This window comes from Pleurodeles waltl, chromosome 3_1, assembly GCF_031143425.1.
Source record: "Pleurodeles waltl isolate 20211129_DDA chromosome 3_1, aPleWal1.hap1.20221129, whole genome shotgun sequence".
Taxonomy (NCBI): Eukaryota; Metazoa; Chordata; class Amphibia; order Caudata; family Salamandridae; genus Pleurodeles; species Pleurodeles waltl.
In genome coordinates this window covers 1,787,265,833-1,787,286,520 of record NC_090440.1, presented here as the reverse complement: position 1 = coordinate 1,787,286,520, position 20,688 = coordinate 1,787,265,833, and the positions used below count along the sequence as shown (strand labels likewise).

The window sequence follows — 20,688 nt, the reverse complement described above, 5'->3', positions numbered from 1 at the left end:
CTGAAAACTAAGGCCACTTACATGACTGAATTAGAGGGATGAAGCCTATGTGATAATAGGGCACACTCTAGCAGATAGCATAGCAATGGGAAGAAAGCAAACAGCCTTCTCATGCAACTAGTCAAGGCTGAGGACAGAAGTGTGACTGGTGCTGGAATAGGAGATGACAGAGGTGATTGGCACCTCCAAAAAGAGATGACAGAGAGGAGATTGTCACCTGACAGCCTGGCATCACAGTCTCAACTCTGTAGATCAGAAATATTATTCAACTGTGTACAGGAAGCCCACTCAGATACCTACTGAAAGGCTGCATGCATACATAGTAGAATATGGTCTACAGAAGCTCTCCTGTGAACAGGAGGAAGCAATGAAAATGCTTAGAGCTGTGACTGAGATAAACAATAAATTAAAACAACCTGCCTGCTGGAAAAGTAGTGAAGAGTAATTAAGGTGATTACAGTCATATTTTGGGACAGGCTTTCTCCATCAGTGCTGAGCTGTTGCTCTGTCCAAAAAAGGTATTTCAGACCCTGATCCAATACCTCTTTGCGAAAATAATGCAAGAAATACCAGGAGGGGATATTTTAGGACCTGACATCCTTACTGTTGGGTCTGAAACACGAAGACTGAGGATTGCCTTTGTAAAACCATTGCTACCAGTAAGCAAAGGAGGGCTGCATGTACCAGAATTTGAAGCATATTATCTGGCAACTCAACTAAACTGGATGGTGCAGTGGCTAATCCCGGCCACGTCTGCAGAGACTCATTATATAAGAGGAGGGACTGACAATGGCAGAACTATTTCAGAAGTAAAGAATCACAGGTCCATAAACTGAATTGTTGCACATGGCCAAATACTCTTGGGTAAAGTGTCTGAGAAAGGTAGGTGTAGAGACAGCTTATGTGCTGCATTACCATTGTTTTGTCTATCCAGGATGAGACAAGCTGCTCAGGGAGCTAATGTCTTGACATGGATGGAAACAGGAGTACAGCAGCTGAGTGTCATTTGGGAGAGGGGGAAAGATGCAGGAAGTTGCAGTTATCAAGTTATCACATAATATTTACCACTTGGCTAGATCCTTGTGCAGGAATCACTTATTCAGACAGCTAAACTTAAGTGTGGCAGCAACACAAACTAACCAACCACACACGAAGCATTAGGTATTAATGATGGAAAATATGAAAAATAAGTGAAGTTTTTCCATATAGTCATGGCGACCAGGACAGATGTTGGACTAATGATTACAAGAACAAAAGTAAAGGAGTCTATAGGCAGGGAACTAACAGCAGAAGAATGGATAACAGCATTCTGATATCTAGCCATGGCCTCCAAAAAAGCTGAATTTAAGCTCATACGATACAACTACTTACATCATACATATTACTCCATCTAGGTTACATAACCTAAAATTAAAACGTGCAAGGTGCAACTTTACACCGTTAGGCCTTTTACCTATCATGTTGGATCGTTTGATGTTGGCAAAATACTGAGATGGCGTATTAACCAGCAGGCAAGTTCCAATAATTCCTGCAGCCTGTGTAGTAGGCCTACTGACTAATCCAAAACAAGCATTTGCAATGCAGTGGGTCTTTCATTTGCTCGAGTTAAAGCTATTAGCGTTGTAAACTTCTAACCAGACTTTTCTTGCCACGTAAACTGAAAATGAAACAGTAAAAGTTTCAAATAAGCGAACCGACGGCTACCATGAGCGCAAAGCAGACACACAAAAGGAAACAGAAGTTTGCTCAAAGTGAAACGTATCGGCAAAAGTGTAAATATCCATATAACAGGGTCAATGTCATGCAAAGCGCTCGACTACTGCCCAGCGAGATCGCGCTGCCTAAAAAATAAAGAGAAAAAGTAGTCCAGAAACCATATGGAAAACATCAAGCCTCGTATGTTTTCAGTAGTTAGCTGGTGTACTTGAGGAGGGCTAAACATCGGAAAAGGCATGACGTATGCATGCCTTTCACTAATTAAGTCAAGCGAATTTCAAAAGGCAAGCTAACGAACTAACCAAACTGATGGACGTGACATGGGCGTGGTTAAAAGCCCAGAGAGCGATTACACCAGGGACAGAGCGCTTTGCACATTCCACCCTAAACAGAGGGTCTGTAGTGTCAATGATTTGGCACTTCTGCATGCCAAGAAACAACCAAGAAGTCTGCTGGCCCAGCAAACGTTTAAAACTGGAGAGTAGTGTTACTGTGTGCAGTAGGACAAAAATAAACCTGAATTACATTGCAGAGGGAAACTGGTAAGCACATAGGAACCACTCAGATTCCTGTGTGCCTCTTGTTGAAGCTGACAACCGAAGATGTTATGAGACCCCCCCCTTAAGATGACACAAACGTGCCAGAGAGGATTAGAGCAAAGGTGCATACCAATTAACTGAATTCCTTAAAGAATATAGTCACAGCACATGAAATTAAGTAAGAGGAGATGGAAGTACAAAATAAACCTGTATGAATGCATGCAGCGTTGCTGTATACTTTATAGTAATCTATGATTATCCTCAGCACATACGGTGAGGAACGGATAGAAAGGAAAGATTGTTGTTAGTTGTGTGCCCTAAACGGACAATGTGTCCAACAACCCATACACACGCACTACTATCATAGAGGTTAAAATGATTTTACTATGACTATGTTTCCTGAGCGACAAGACACAGGTGGTGATTACGAGTTTGCCGGTGTATACCGCTGACCGCCGTGCAGGCGGCTGCCAGAAGACCACCAGTACTGGCGGTCTGCAGACAGCCATTTACGACTGCTAGCGGCGTTCCACCAGTCTTCGGGTGGAAAACCGCCAACAGTCATACTGGCGGTTGGCGGTGTAGAGGCAGTTCCACCGCTGTCACCGCTACGCCAACAGGACTCCACCCGGCATATTTCAATTTGAAATACGGCATGGCGGTGTCCTGTTGGCAGGGCGCTGGCAGCAGGGGAAACTCCAGGACCCGTTCCCTCCAGGACGACCACCTTGACGCACCAGGTAAGGTGATCGTCCGACAGGGGTGGAGGGGCAAGAGAGGTAGGGGTTATGTGTGTGTGCGTGGATGTGTGTATGGAAGTGTGGGGGAGGGAGTGTTGTGGGTTTCTGCCAGGGGGTGGGGTATCTGAGTAGGGGGAGCAGGGGATGGGGTGTGTTGTGTGTGCAAGTGTGAGTGGGTGTTATCTGCGTGTGTGAATATAAGTGTGTATGCGTGTATGAATATGTGTGTGTATGGGTGTTTGAATGTGTGTATGATTGTTGAAGTGAGTGCGTGTTGGAATGTTTATGTGAGTATGATGTGTGTTGGTGCGAGTGAAGGAGTGTATGTATGCGTGTGAGTGAAAGCGTGTACGTAAGTGTTGGTGAATGAGTGTATGCGGGGTACATGTGGGGATGTGTTTGCGTGGACGGTTGGGGAGTGGGGTGCTGACATGGAAGGAGGGTTTGGGGGGGGGGGGTATTGTAGTTGTGAGGGGGGTGGGGGGGGGGGGGGGAGTCATCTGCCGGAGACAGGAAAGGAAATTTCTGTCACCACCAACCTTTCTGCCAATGTTTTTGTGGCGGTGCTGCCACTGCAAAAACCGTGGTGGAAAGGAGACTCTTAATACTGCCGGTGGTCTTCAGTGGACCGCCAAGTAAGAGATGCTGATCTCCGGCCCGGCGCTCTGACCGCCCTGGCAGTAGCAGCGGGGATGTGTCGGTTTCACAGAGGCCAAACCGCCACACTCGTAATGTGGTGGTCTTCACTGCCGGCCCGTCTGCAGTGGGACCACCACCGTGAGTCAGAAGACCGCCAGACTCGAAATGAGGGCCACAGCATTAAGCGAAATACACACAGTTTTTTTTAAAATCCTACGTTTTCCCACAAGGCAAAAACAACACCTTTATTTCAGCAGAATCACACATGTTCCGCCCGCGTCAAAAGATTGTATGATGGAATATCAAAGTGTGGGCAGACTGTAAAAGGCTTAGTATTGCTTCTTAAAGCTCTTTTTCTGTGCTGTAAATCCAGACCTAACCACACAAAATTCACAACTGTTTGCACAAAGATGTATACTTTCATTTTTAGGGTCGAGCCTTCGAATGCATGCGCTTGCGCATGTGTCTTGTATGCAAGACGCTGTTGTTTTCGGTAAAGGGCTTGGAACCCGTCTGGCGCCCACCATTTGTTGGTTTGTGTGGCACTCTTCTTTACAACCTCGTAATTCGTCAAGGCATGTTTGGCATCATTACCGTTCCTCTGTGTGGAACAGGAATCAAGCACTAATTGATTTCAACTTAATTAGTGACCGTCTCGCTACTCCTGATGCGATCGAGGTACTCTTTTTTTTCTAACTTCGAGTGCCCCGCAAACAGAAGGCATGTGACTGGCAAAAACGTGCCCAGCAGGGACAAGATTGCAAAGTTTTTTGTTTTTTTTCGCTAACTTTATTTTATTTGGTTAAGTCGGCCAACTGCATTGCAAATGCTTGTTGTTAATTATGTACCCTTTAACAGGTAGCCAAATACCTGTAATTTGCCAGAACTAATGCAGGGTCCAGGCAGTCTTAATCACGTGGCCCAGTGGAACAATATTGGTTACTGAGTGTTGCATTGGTCACATCAAAACGAATGAAACTAAATACAGGAGTAAGTGATGGGTGTACACAGTCCTCTGATTGCAACCAACTCCCTTTGTGAGCTGAAGTGCAGAAACACAGACAGTAAAAATGAGATGGTCTGGCCTTTAAATCCAACTTGTTGTGAGGGGAATCATCTCATCTAAGATAGTGGTCACAATATTATGGTCAGGTGACATCATAATGAGGGAATGTCCCACACACTGAGGTCACCAACTGGAACATTTCAATGGTCACTTCAATGGTTAGTACTCTAAATTCTACCTCGTTTGGTGGCAGCTGGCCACCTTCTCTCCAATAGCACATGAAGTGTAGAGGTCTCCAGAGCTGTATACACAGACCAAATATAAATCAAATGCGTGTTTGTGTTTTGCTTGATCACATGAGATCTATCATCAGCTAAAGCTATCTCAAGCCATGCTAACTAAGTAAGCCACTCTTCAGAACAATTTGTTTTGCTAGGGTCACTTGGGCCTTTTTGACACGGCCGGCTGCCATTTGCAAACGTGAGGTGATGGGTATGCGGGAAGATTTTTCATTTCCAGTGATTGAACTAAAGATATCCAAAACACTGAAAAAGTTAGTTATTAGTGCAATGCTGAATGTTGCCATTCTTACAACAATACTTAAACTCATGCTCAACATGACTTGGAGTAGAAGCTGAGTAAGTGAACTATACATTCACATGTACAATAAGTTAAATCACACACTATGTTTCAGCAAACACATCAGCAGACCAATTGTTAATGTTTTGCATTAGTGGTCAGGAGAAATTCATTGGGGCACAAAGCTTTTGCACAATGAACCTTTATTTTTTCACACTCACATTTCACAAATGAATGTTCCTATTTATAAAAACTAAAAGGTGGTGTGGGTAAAGAAAGGCGTGACTGCCCAGTATACTTAAAGCATATTCAATGTTCTCCACTATTGCTATAATTTTATAGCAAAAGAGGGAAGGTGGTGATGTAAGTCTTTCAACAGTAATACTGATAAAACAGAGTGTAATAATATTGTTGCTGGGATTACCCTCAGCTACAATCATTGCAAAAAAGAGCCTCAACTCACCTTCATCATTTTCTTGTTCTCACGATTAAGCTCCATTTCCAAAGCAAACACTTCACCTGGGCTCGGCTGCTCATGGAATTCCTCCTCCTCCTCCTCATCATCATCCTCATCATTATCCTCATCATCGTCTACCTCATCTTCTTCATCCTGTGTTTCTCCAAGCATGGATGCAAAAGCTCGATGGACTGATTTACTTACTCCATCTGATGTTTCTCCTTGAATGAAAGGAAAAGCAGTGAGCTATAAGAATAAGCTGTCTGCTTCTCCAGGCAAAGACCTGCACATTTTATGACTTTAATAAATACAAGGGTTACAGCTTTTTTCATATATGATTTGTAATTAGAACTTTTTTTTAAGTCTGGCTACAGACAGCAGTAGCGGTCGCAACACCTTAATTTATCAAATTGTTTATAAAATACAAATCAATAATTAATTAAATATTTTCGTGCTTCGTCCCCACCTGAGCTATACATCAAGACAATTACAATTATCCCACTTGTGATCCTATCATTTATAATAAAAAAAAACGGAAAAAAAAAAGAAAAAAAAACACAGCTCCATCCCCCCTCACCCAATTAAAGCATGCAAGTTCGGGCACTTCTGAATGATAAATATCTTGGTACTGAACATCCCGCTGAGGTGATTCGGTTTCTGGTATTTTCAGGCTTGGATAGCTTTGCCCCTTCCGGTCCAAGCCAACCACAGGCCTGATGTGTTGGTACCACGGCTCCCATCCCCTACCCCTCAGTGGACAACCCTTAAATCATCCATATCCTCTCTGTATTAAATTGTCCGTAGCATAGCATACATTCATTTCCCTACCCAATCCAGCAGCCGTTGGCTCACTGTGCTTCCCCATTTCTATGCACTTTCCTGTTTCGCCAACAGAAGGCCAAGATTACACAAGGTATTCTGGTAGGATGTAATATCTGACTCTCCCCATATTCCCAACAGCATTAGCAGGGCTGATCCCATTATGTTTTAGTGATGGGATCAAATAGCACTTGCCTTAATACTACTGATGAGGAGTTAAAGTCTAATTGAGAACCAATGTGTGTGTGTGTGCTCTTAATAACTTTTCTGATATGATGACATTTTAATTGCTGATTTATGTTTTTTTGTTTGTTTTAAAAGTGCTTACTGTTTGAATGCCCTACACTCCAACAAAGTAACAGTGATGTTAATTAGTCGCTTTAGAGCATGCATTTGTCTCACTTTAGTGTTGTGATATCAGTGGATTTACAGCATTTGTTGTTCAAAGACACAGACGAGCACAAGGGGGCGAACAGGGGTTATCTTAGTTGTGTGACTCCCTTAGCCTGTCTAAAGTGAAGGTCCTATTTGGACAGGGTGCAAACCACTTCCAACTAGAGACCCAATTTCTAAGAAATATTTTTTTTATTTTAGTTTTGATTAATAAAACCTGTTAAAACAAACAAGATGAACATCAAAATTCTGTCACTTTTATAAAATACATTTCAACCACTTGATGATAAATTAAAACCTAACATAATGAACCAAACATTAAGCCCAAGTGGGCAATATTGTTGAACTACACAGCACACCATCAAGAATATACACTCCTAATCAATATCGAGAACAGACTCACATACATTTTCATTAATTTAATAGACTGAAAAATACATGATTTTGTCAAACATTTCATCATGAATTTAAGTACCCTATGCAATACTTTCTACATTTCTAAGACGAGTCAATCAAGTTAAATCTTTGTCCATAATACATTTAGATATTTTATCACTCATACTCTTTCTAATACACGTCACAACTATCCCACAAATCAAAACTTAATCAAAACAAAATTGAGCCTAAGTGGGCATAGACTGTATACAATGCAGATGATGCAGTAGTAATCATGATGCAAAATAAAATATCCAACAAAAAATAGGCTTTCAACAGAGAGAAGAAATAAAAGGGTATAACTGCTACCTGCAGCCCACTATTCATTTCAGTTAATAATAATACATAATAACGAGACCTCAGCAGCTTCTTCTGAGTCAAGTTATCTTTACAGATACATATATAAATCCTCATCAGCAATTAAACAATTTGGTGACTTTGTATCCAAGGTCAAAATATATTTTATTTCTAACTGCCTCAGCCCCTTCACTCGGTCACCTCCCCTATTATTCTTGGGTATTGCAGCAATAACAAAGTACTCCATTTGCATCGCATCTTGACTGTGAACTTCAGCACAATGCCTCAGTACTGGATAAATCCCATCAATGCTGCTGATGACATGCATCTGTTGCAGTATGAGCTTGTGGACTTGCAGTGCTGTGCTGCCTAGATAGCGCAGAATACAACTGTATGTAAGGACATAAAGTGCACACCTGGTTTTACAATGAAAAGCACCTTAAATTGTAAATGGCTTTTCATATAGGGAGGTTGAATATTCTGTACTGTTTACCCCTATCTTGCAGGCCCTACATTTTAAACATTTACGGAAACTATTACAGGGAGTCAACCATGTTTTAGATTTAAAAAATAAATAAATCTGTGGACTTCTTCTTACCAGAGCATCCTTCATGAAGTATGCTCTGTGATATGTTAGTGGTGAGCTATTTAGCAAATTTGGTGGATCCAATAACTGGATTTGATTTTACAATGTGCCAGTACTTATGGACCAGTGGCCTGATCACTCTATCCTGATTACTGAATGAAATAATCAGTCTGATCCCACTCTCTTTCTGTTTCCTCTTTTCCTAGAAATGAGAATTGTGTTCCGCTCTTTTTGGTTAACACCTCATGTATTGTTCCAGTAGTTTCCTCCTGGATCTCTCCATCATGTCATTCTGACATGCCACATAATCAGTGTTAATACTGCAATGAGGCTTCGCCCTAAACACTTCACCAAAGGGTATGCTCACTTTATTTTGCCTCAGGTGAAAGCTTGATGCGTGCAGTGTTGTTAGATGCAATCGCTTTCCTATGTATATTTATCTCTATCTTATTGTCTTTGATGAAAACTACCAGATCTAGAAAATTCACACTTGTCCTGCCTATCTGAATGCTACAGTGTAGGTTCAAATTATTGATGTTTATCTCACTGACAAATCTTATACTTTTGTTTGAGCCCCTCCATATCACAAACACATTATCAATGAAGCATGACCAAACAACCACATGCTCATCCCACGTTTCTTTGTGGTCAGTGCGGGGGACCTGTTTCTCGCACCAGCCAATGTGTAGATATGAGTAGCTGGGAACGAAACAGGAACCCATCGCCGTACCCAACAGCTAGTGAAATAGTTCATTATTGAATAGAAAATAATTGTTTTCTAAGTATCACTGAATCATAGTAATAAATATTTGAGTGTGTTTGTACAAAACCAATGCGCGGCTCTCCAAAAAATACCCTACTGCACGTAAAGCATCACAGTGGCAGATGATGGTGTACAAGGATGTGACATTGAGAGACATTAATAAATATTGATCATCCCATGGAATATCATAAATCAATTTTAGAAAGTCACTTTTATCTTTAATATTAGATGATAAGCTCTTGACATGATCTTGAAGAAAATAATCAATGTATTTTGACGTGTTCTCGAAGAGACTTCCTTGAGCTGATATTATTGATCTGCTAGGTGGCATGACTGGATTCTTGTGGATTTCTGGATCAAATACAGAACAAATGTTTTAAGATGATCAGTGCATAGAAATAGGTACTCGTCTTGACTCAGCAGCCCATCATTACATCACTCTGTTAATTCAGACTTGCATCTTACTTTCATCTAAGTCAATTCATTACAGTTATTTCTCATGTAACAATCCTCCTGAGTGTTTCTTTCTTACATAGTTCAACTGGGCAGAGAACGACATTTCCTGCTTTATTGGTGTTTCAGATAATCACATCCTCATGTGCCTGCAGTTTAGTTATTAAGGAAAGATACTGCCTTTGTTGTGGTTTACTTGCTGCTCTTTTGTTCACAAATTTTTCCAGGTTTTTTTTTTAACTCACTAGTCAATAATCCATTAAAGATATCCACAGCATTCCCTTTGGGATGCACCCTACTTTGAGCTATTTTTGCAGAGATTTATGTTCCCACCATTTTGTTAGCTTGTTTCGTCATAATTTCTCGAGTAGTCCGAGTTTGCACCTTACATCACTCCCATTTACCCCACTAAGAGCTCCTTGAGCAGTCCCCATCTCTCATCATTGACATTTTTCCTGCTATCTTCTTTCTCTCACGCATACATAATTAGGATTCCCACCAATAGGAAGTCCTCAGATTTTTGCTTGTTAATAACTTTGCCACCGTTTGACAAATCTCCACAAAACTCTGCAGACCTATTATTTTTCTACATTGCTGATGATGCAAAGTTTTGCAGTGAAGAGTCCAGGGGCAGTAGAGAGAAAAAAAGGAGGTGTTCAAAAACAAGTTTTTCCACCCACGCATGTTCAATATACTTTTTCAGCAGACGTAGCTTCATAATGGCTGTATGGATTTTGATGAAATGTGTCAGTGATATAGATTATGGTGTGGAAAGGGTACTTTTTTAGTATCAGTGGTAAATTGGTTCAGCAGTTTTTAAGCCTCTTGTACACTGTAATTTTGTGGTACTTAGTGATGACAAAAATGACAAAAAATCCATATTATGGGTGAATGACTACCTTTACAAAATTAAAAGCCAGCCATATTGTTTAGACTGCACATTTAATTGTGTTCTGGGTTTGGACCTGAGATACAATTAAAACCTAGTAGAGACATGTATAGGACATGAAAGGCACTTTCAAAAGTGGTAACATATTTATATTGTTTAAAATATTTGTTTTAAAGGTTATGAGTACCACAGTACTACCTGGGAACCTTTTGAATTTTTTTTCAAAAACATGGTAAACAAAATAAAAAAATTACTGTTTTATTGTTTGTCACAAATCTGTGTTTTTTTAAATTTCAATAGGTAGCACAGTACTTCAAAGATGCACCACAGTACTCAGTTACCTTTTTTTTTTTAAATAAAAAATATTTTCTCCGACTATTCTGACTTTGATGAAGTGCCTCACTTCTTTAAATAGGTGACAACACATATTAATAAGTTATATCTGATTTACAAAACAAGAACTCAGACATTTTGCCATACCGCACTTTGGCGGTGTTCTGAGTTTTTACGTCATATGTACATTAAAACTATGTTTTTTCAAATATAGGAAGACATGAGGGACTTTACAATAGTGTGAATAGTTAGGGAAATAAATTTTTTTTTATTGTTATATATATATATATATATATATTTTTTTTTTTTTTTTTACTTAACAGTGGACCATGCTATTATATAGGAAGTACTGAAGTACCTTTTGAAATGAAAAAAAAAAAAAAGGATTTATGAAAAGCAATAAAACAATAATAAACAAAAACGACAAAATTATTGTTTTAATGTTTGTTATAAATCTTTTTTCTTTTATTTCAATAAATTTTGATTTGAAGGAAGTAACGCAGTATTCTGTCACTTTAAAAAAATATATATACAACAGTACAAATACTTTTGCCTAATGACTCAAACTTTGGTAAAGGGACTTATTCATACAGGTTGCAAAACAAGGTAATTAATTATGTCTCACGTACAAGTCAAGAACTCTGCCATTTTGCCGCTTCTTCTGAATAAAATGTTGATGAGAAACGCTAAAGACAATCACACCACTGCACTCCACTGTATGACACACCACTCCAGTTTATGTAATTTCATGCCACTCTTCTGTATGACACGCCAATCCACTCTATTCACCTCCACTGTAGGATACTCTACAACACGCCACTCTATGTAATGGTGCTCTACTCTTCTGCACAACACACCACTTCACTCCTCAGTACCTACTGAAATCAAACCAAAAGAAACTGACAAAAGACACTCTGCAACATGCCACTCCACTCAATGACATCACTCCAATCTATGACACGCCACTCAACTATACACCACTCCACACTATTCTACAATACTGTACGCCACTCTGCACAACTCCCTCTAGGCCATTCTGTGCTACGTTACTCGACTGTACTCTATGACACACTTCACTCTACCCCCATGCTATTTTAACACACTGTATAGCATGCCACTCTTGGACATGCTGGTCCACAAAACGCCACTTCACTCTATGACACACCACTCTAGTCTATGATAGGACACTCCAGTGTACGCTATTCCACTCTACACCACGTCACTCTATGCCACTGTATCCCCCTCTAGTGTAAAACACTGTACGACACGCTTCTCTATGACATGACACTACAATCTATGCCATGCCACTCTATTCCACTCCACTCTCCTTCAGAGTACACCCCTCCACTGTAAGACACTGTACGCTACTCTATGACACAAAACTCCCCTCTATGCTATTACACTTTACACCCCTCCACTATAACACACTGTACGACACTCCACTCTATGATGCCCCAAGCTTCATTAATGTACACCACCACACTCTACAACAGTCTATACCCCTCCACTATATGGCACGCAATGTTACTCCACTATTTGCCATCATACAACACTCTACTCCGCTATATGCCACTCCATGACATCGTGCTCCACTCTGACACTACACAACTCGCCCTATGCCATTACACACCACTTTACTCCATTCTACTCTAGGACACACTACTGCACTGTACTCCAGTAATCCACTCTATGCCACTCCATGCCATTCTATGCCACTCAACTCTACAACACTCTATGTCACTCCACTCTACAACAACGTACTCCACTTTATGCCACTCTACTCTTCAACACTCTACTACACACCACTCCACTCTATACCACTTTATGCTATGACACTGCACTCCACAACACTTTACCCCACTCTATGCCACTGTACAACACTCCACCTAACTGCATTATACAAAACTCTAATCACCTCTTTGCCACTCAATGCTCTTCAACACTCTACCTCACTCTATGCTATTGTATAACACTCTACTCCACTTTGCAACACTCCACCCCACTTTACTCCACTCTACTCTATATGACACACTACTCCACTACACACCACTCTAGCACACTTGACCCTAAGAAACCTTATGCTACTCCACTCTCTGCCACTCCACGCTACTCTATGACATGCCATTCCACCTATGACACTTTGGTTCACTCTATGCTAGGTCACTCCACGACACTCTTCTCTATAATACTTTACTTCACTGTACCTATGACATTCCAGTTTACTCAACTCCACTCTACAACACTTTAAGCCAACGTGCCACTTTACGTCAATTTACGACACTCCACTCTATGCAGTTCCACTCTACTCCAAACTATGCAACTTCACTCTAAAACACAGTAGTACACTCTATGTCACTCTGCAACACTCTACTCCACTTTATGTCACTCTAGTTCAGTGTATCAGACTCTACCACATGCCACTCCACTCCACTGTATGACACTGCACTTCACTCTACAGCACTCTCCTCCAGTCTACTCTACGACACTCCACTCAACATTCTGAAACACACTTTTATATCAAAAAACAATACACATTGAAATTCAATGAAAAAAACCAAAAGGACAAGTTATAGTTAGAACAACTTTATTCATTTAGAGTATACAAAACTAACTTAAATTACAGAAACAATAGAAATTCTACAGTTATAGTTATAACTTAAAGGTGTCATTTGTGCCCCGGTCGAAACTTTCTAAAGCTCCTGCACCTATGGACACAGTGAAGTCTACCATGCAAAGTGTCCTCATAAATAATTTCATTACATTTTATGAGTTTTGATATGAATGCTATAGTTTAACATGCTCTAAGTGATGTAATATGAAATGGTATAAGCAGTCTATGGAGAAGGTACAAGGTATAGTTAATGTAGTCTGGCTATCAAGTTCACAACACTGTGTCCAGAGGAGCACAACTTATGTTTCAACCAGAGACAAATTATAACTAAGTTATAACTATAATTGCAGGATTTTCAATGTTTGTGTAGGTTAAGTTGGTTTTATATACAATCAATGAATAAAGTTTTTCTAACTATAAAATTTATACTTTACCTTTTTTAATTTATATATCCACATGCACGTGCACACACATACACATTAAATAAATATATACACACACACACACACACACACACACACACACAGACACGCACACACATATACCTTTTAGGTTCAGTTGAAGGCAAATCGCTGAAATACATCACCCATTCCTTTGCACACTATGCACATTTGGTGAATTATACTTAAAAAAAATACTGTGGCTCACACGGACTGCAGTGCCTAACCTATAGCTAAGACAGAAACCAAGAACGCTGCGCAACACAGAACACAGTTAAACTGTGCTAAACACTACATGGCTGCCTTTTTTGTTTGACAAACACAGTCATTAGACAATTACATACTGACTTCTCATCCGCATGTACCGCAAACAAGGTGGTATACCACAGCACAATATATAACCTGAACAAGACTCACATGAATTACACATACTACCAAAATTTACCGTTTACACCTCACAATGTATATTCCAGATCCGTTCACACACTTTCACACTACGCTTTTACCACACTCAACTCTACACCGCTAAACTCTATGCCATTACATTTCAATCAATCAATCAATCAGGGTATTTTGAAAGCATACTACGCACCTGTGAGGGTCTCAAGACGCTGAGGGGAAGGGGGCTGCTACTGCTCGAACAGCCATGTCTTTAGATGTCTCCTGAAGATAAGTAGGTCCTGTGTCTGACGCAGGTGGGTAGGAAGAGTGTTCCAGGTCTTGGAGGCGAGGTGGGAGAACAATCTGCCACCGGCGGTCATTCTGTGGATGCGTGAGACGGTGGCGAGGGCAAGGTCGGCGGAGCAAAGCTGTTGGGTCGGAGTGTAGAAGGAGAGCCGTCTGTTGAGGTATTCTGGTCCAGTGCTGTGCAGTGCCTTGTGAGCGTGGGTGAGGAGTTTGAACGTGATTCTCTTGTTGACTGGGAGCCAGTGTAGGTCTCTCAGGTGGGCTGTGATGTGGCAGTGGCGGGGGATGCCCAGGATGAAGCATGCGGAGGCGTTCTGTATGCGTTACAGTCTTTTCTGGAGTTTGGTTGTGGTTCCTGCATAGAGGGCATTGCCGTAGTCCAATTTGCTGCTTACGAGGGCTTGGGTGACCGTCCTTCTGGTTTCAGTGGGGATCCATTTGTAGATCTTCCAAAGCATGCAGAGGGTGTTGAAGCAGGAGGAGGAGATGGAGTTGACTTGCTGGGTCATGGACAGTGAGGAGTCCAGGATGAATCCCAGGTTGCGTGCGTGGTCGGTGGGTGTCAGTCCAGTTCCCAGTGTGGCAGGCCACCAGGAGTCGTCCCATGCAGAGGAGGTAGAGCTGAAGATGAGGACCTCAGTCTTGTCGAAATTCAGTTTCAGGCAGCTGTTCTTCATCCATTCGGCGATGGCCTTCATTCCTTCGTGGAGGTTGTTCTTGGCTATGGCGGGGTCCTTGGTGAGGGAGAGGATCAGCTGGGTGTCATCGGGATATGAGATGATGTTGAAGTTGTGAGATCGGGCGATGTTAGTGAGCGGAGCCATGTAGACGTTAAAGAGGGTCGGGCAGAGGGACAATCCCTGGGGTACGCTGCAGATGTCAAGGAAACACCGCTCATTCTATCAAACTCCATTCTACACCACTCCCCTGTATGCCCTACTGTGATGCTATTAATTGTGTCTGACCAATGACTTTGTGTTTCATCACTGCGCATATTAGTTGCTCAATGTTCACCAGTAGCACATTATATGTTTTGTTCAGTTTAGCTGCCTATTGGCTTTAACATGGAGTTAGCCATTATATTCTGTATTCAGCTTAGCCACCTATTGGCTTGGACATGGAGTTAGCCATTCAGTTCAGCTGCCTATTGGCTTTGACATGATATTAGACATTACATTTTGTATTCAGTTCAGCTGCCTATTGGCTTTGACATGACATTAGCAGCTTTGCTGCCTATTGGCTTTGACATGACATTAGACATTACATTTGATATTTAGGTTAGCTGCCTATTGGCTTTAACGTGGAGTTAGACATTGCAGTTGAGAATCCAAGCTGTGTTTTTCCACAAGATGAACCAAGCTGTTTTTTTTCACACCAGACCTTAGCTGTTGAGAGCATGTAGATTTTGTGTTTACCTCGCAATCCAGTCTGAGAGCAGAATGGCTCGGAGAACTGGCCATTCTCCAAGGTCGTTCAAATCTCACACGGAGTTTGCTTTTAAGGATGACTCTGGGCTACAGTGAGTTGGATTCGAATCTGCTTGACTTCAGGCTGTGCTAGATGTCAGTTGCCAGTCTCCCGTTTGGGTAGATAATCTCTTTCTCGCAGTTGACCGGAGTCATCAACTTGCAGACCCCAGAAAGATGAACCTGAAGATAGGCCCTGCCGCCTTGCCCATACGGTGATGAATTTGACTTTTATGCTTTGTTATGCTATAATCATATATATATTTGCTGTGTACAGTGCAACTGAGAAGTACTGTGATATATTTTGCTTTCATTGCTGCGACTACGTGTGCTTGAAATCTACTAATTTCATCACTCAAGAACTTGTGGGTGGGGGAGAATTAACAACAATAAAGGTCTTCTTTGAACTCAGAAGTGCATTCCAGAGAGGTTCTGTAAGCTCCGATAGGAGATATGTAGGAAAGCAGAACACCTACACTCTTCGTTACTCCACTCCACTAACGTCTACGGTATTGTACTCTATGCCACTTCACTGTACACCATTGTACTATACACTATTCCAGTGTAAGCCACCCTACACCACTTCACATTATGCTATTACACTGTACTCCACTACACAGTCTACCCACTATACTCTACGCCACTCAATGCCACTCCAGTCTACGTCACTACACTCTACACTATTCACTATATGCCATGCCACTACACTGTACACCCCCAACTGTACCCTATTCCACTGTATGCCACTCCGCTGTACAACACTCCAGTCTACACCACTACTCTGTATGCTAATCCCCTCTACACTATTCCACCGTCCGACACTCCAGTCTATGCTATCCCACTCTGTCATTCCAGTGTATGCCCCTCCACTGCACACTGTTCCTTTGTAAGCCACTCCACTTCACTCTCTCTAACCCCAATCCACTCTATAACATTCCAGTATACACCACTTCACTGTACGCTACTTCACTCTATGCTATTCCACTGTAAGCAACTTCACTCTCATCAAACCACTGTACGCTACTCAACTATATGCTATTCCTCTCTATGCTACTCCAAAACACGTCACAGTATTCTATTATATGACATTATAACATACCTCACTCTACTGTATGTCGCTCCACTGTATGCCGCTGCACTATACACTATTCCAGTGCACACTATTCCACACCACTGACGCCACTCCACTGTGCGCCACTCCACTCAATGCCACTAGGCTCTATGCCATTCCACTGCACGAAACCTAACTCTACGCCACTCTACTCTACTATATGCCAGTCCACTTTACATCAATCCATGCCACTCCACTCTATTCCACTGTATGCCACGGCACTACACTGTAAGCTGAGCCACTCTACACTGTTCTACTGTATGCAACTCCACTGTACAACACTCAACTCTATGCTATCCCACCCCACTATATGCCACTCCACTGAAGGCTATACCTTTGTATGCCACTCCACTCTACCCCACTCCACTCTATAACTTTTGAGTCTATCCCACTCCACTGTATGCTACTCCACTCTACAGCACTCCAGACTATTCTACTATAAGACACTATAAAATACCTCACTCCACCATACATCCCTCCATTGCACTCTATGCTACTCCACTCTACGCTGTTATACTGTACCACACTCTGTTGTACGCCACTCCACTCTTCACCACTCCACTGTATGCTATTTTACTGTAAGCCACTCCACTGTACCCACTCCACTCTACACCACTCCAGTATACACTACTCCTCTGTACGGATCTACACTCTATGCCTCTCAACTCTACGCTATTTGACTCTATTCCACTGCAATCTGCCCCACTACACTATATGCCACTCCACTGAACTCTAGTTCACTCTATGGAACTCCACTGTACCCCATTCCACTGTACTCTACGCCAACCCACTGCATGCTATTCCAATCTATGCCACTCTGGTGTAAGTCACTATGGTGTACGCCACTCCTCTGTACACTACTCCATTGTAAGATTTTTGACTGGATGCAACTCCACTGTACGCATCCATACCAACAGATCTAATTAAGGCAGGAGACTCATTTTTTGGAGCCAGAAATGGTTTTATTTTGGCGGTCTCCCATCTGAAATTGCCTCTGCTTAACAGAAGTCAATGGAGGAAATACATTTTCCAGAACATTTTGTTTTTCTTTAAATCTCCCACTTTCCTCTTCTAAAATGTTGGCATGGTTGCATGTGATCTATAAGAAAAGGGCATGGGCGGACTACAATGGAATCAGGGTGGAGAATAGTAAAAGAGTACCTTCACTTTCGTCATAAATCTTGCGTTTCGCAGTGCGTTTCCCTGAAGTTGAAGCAGAAGCAGCCTCCGGGGCCTCTTCAGCGAGATCACCAGCCACTGGTTTTGCGGTATCCTGCGCACATGAAAGACACTACTTTTTAGAGAACGAATGAAAAACTTTCATTACTGTTAGTTGCCCATGTTTATACGCCTTCAATTACATTTCAAAATCTGTGAAAAATGACCACGTTGATTAGTGGCATACAGTAGTTTTCTGCCCAATGATTAAATTAAGCCAAACGTAATGCGTTTTGTACATTAACAATGCTTTAACAGTGCTTTTCATCTTTTCCTGAAAACTGAGATTTAAAGACTGCCTGACAAAAGGCAACACTTAAAATCAGTTACCGGGGACCTCGGGCTACTAATTCCAGTAACTCGACTCTCAGAGGAACCTGGTGAATTAGCAACACGCACACACAGATTCTGGTTTATATTATGGACATTTATACTAGCAATTAACCATTTGTACAGTCTCAGCGCTTATGGAGTCTCAGACAGTTCCACGTGGTTGCAGAGTTTCTCACTAACCACAGTCCAGGAGGTGGTAGGGAATCGCTGTCACTGGTGAGAAGACCATAGATGGATCCATGCGAGATATGGCTTTTGTCATTTGTTTTGTTTTATACAACGGGGTTGTAAAGGAAGTTATTGCCCTGCCTCACATACTAGTACTGCTGTATGGTATTGTGTGCTGGGTAGCTTCAGAGCTTTTTGCGAGGGTGGTGTACTTTAGCTAGTGTCTTTAGATGGTTTAGCAAGGGTGTAGTTGTCCGTGTGACTGGTATGTAGCTCCACAGGACATGCTAGGTTGGTTTCGGAGCAGGGTGAATTATGCCTGTTCTTTTGTATGTAGCCGGACCTCTTCTCTTCTTTCGGAGCAACCCCTCCGTCTCCCTGTGCATGGCCTTTGAGGTGCTCATGGCTGAAGAAATGTGGTGGTCAAGGTGTTCTGTTGCTGTCATGCCTTGTAGAGGGATTTACTGCACTCTGTCGTGTTATTCATTACAGATTTGTGATTCGTTTGTTTTCTCTACCTGCATGAGGGTTGTGCTTACACCAATAGAGCGTCATTAGAGTAGACCCCTCTCCCAAACAGTGAGACTAGAGACACATTTTAAAGGCGGCTATAAATGTATTCTCTGCGGGAAACTCCCATGTTCAACCTGTTGAGAACCGAGATACATCAAAGTTTCTGCAGACATTTACCATGTATTGATCTAGTGGAAAATGTCAAGATTGCACTTACTCATCTTTTCCTAAACAGGTCTATTAAACATCATGCTCTCCTACAAATACCTAATCTTTCACAAAGAAACCATGCTGTGGCCTACACTTATGTACTAATGTGAATATTTTCTCCATATCAGGTCAGCTTAGAAATGTGGCATTTACTGCTGCAAATGTATTACTTAATAATGGTGTTTTAAAGATTTTGACGCTGAAGGCGGACTTCAATCGTGCCATTTTAACCCGAATTTTTACTTCACTGTCAGTCTCAATTGCTTCGGATGTTCCCATCAACTTTAGAATAATGGATGCTGCATAATTTGCAATACTCAATTTAAGAATCTTACTATGGCTAACGGCATACTTACTTTTTATATGGACCGTTCTCTATTCCATCTGCTCTGTTAGCATTTGAAACTCGTTAGGTTATTTTTAGATAGGCTGCTAACTCCTAATAATTTTCTTTATCACTTCCAAACGTAGTATTAATCATCACTCCTATCTGCTACAGAACATTCATTTCCCCTTCATCATTTTTTTCAGAATTTTGCTTTGATGTTTTGGCACTGCTACCCGGAATGGAGTTGTATGAATACTGTTCTATTTACATCTACTCTCATTGCCAGTTACTCGAATTACTCATCTTTGAACTGCTAGAATTTGGGTGGGCTTCTACTGTAACTCCTACATTCCTATTCTCTTCGCCGTCTTGTTACCTCACGTTATGGTCTAACATATCTTTGACCTTGATAACCTTTTCCCAAAGCTTGGATTAGCACTCTCCTCACCTTTTCAATTTGGCTTCACAACAGGTCCTACTACTTTTTGTTCTTTCCCATAGTATTTACTTGTAGGTAATGCTTAACTACTTTATTCTCGGGAAAGAGGGCAGAATGACTCTCCATAGGACGATAGACCAAGAAAACTGGGTCCTCTTTTAAAGTTAAGTGTTTTTTAAAAAACATTTTATGAACTTTTGATGATGCTGTACACACTGTAAGTTCACATTTTCTAGGCAGATTTTCTGAGAACATTACCCTGAGAGGCAATAATCTTTGCATTGTTAATGCTGACATCTAAATCCTGTTTTTGTGATCTACTCAGCATAATGGTTGGTGCTTGGTCCATGGGTGACCCTGCCATCCCCTAGGAGGTTATCCATCAAGTCTTAAACAGATTTCCCTGTGGTCTTCTTGACAGAGCAAGGAACGAGGGAGATGGAGGTGGCAGGAGAGTAAGCGGAAACACAGCCACAGTATGGAGGGAAGCATAAAGTAACGTCAGGCAATTTTGGCTTTT

The 20,688-nt window shown here is 41.6% G+C and overlaps 1 protein-coding gene across 1 annotated transcript in view; it reads right to left on the bottom strand.

Annotated features, from left to right (window-relative positions):
* GTF3C3 (general transcription factor IIIC subunit 3) overlaps window positions 1-20,688 on the bottom strand; it is a 222,279-nt gene that overhangs the window by 186,833 nt on the left and 14,758 nt on the right. The window contains exons 2-3 of the mRNA XM_069225852.1: window positions 18,121-18,232; window positions 5,683-5,897 (exon numbers count right to left, since the gene is read on the bottom strand). Of these exons, the coding sequence (XP_069081953.1) occupies window positions 5,683-5,897; window positions 18,121-18,232 (327 nt within the window). The remainder of the gene's footprint in view (window positions 1-5,682; window positions 5,898-18,120; window positions 18,233-20,688) is intronic.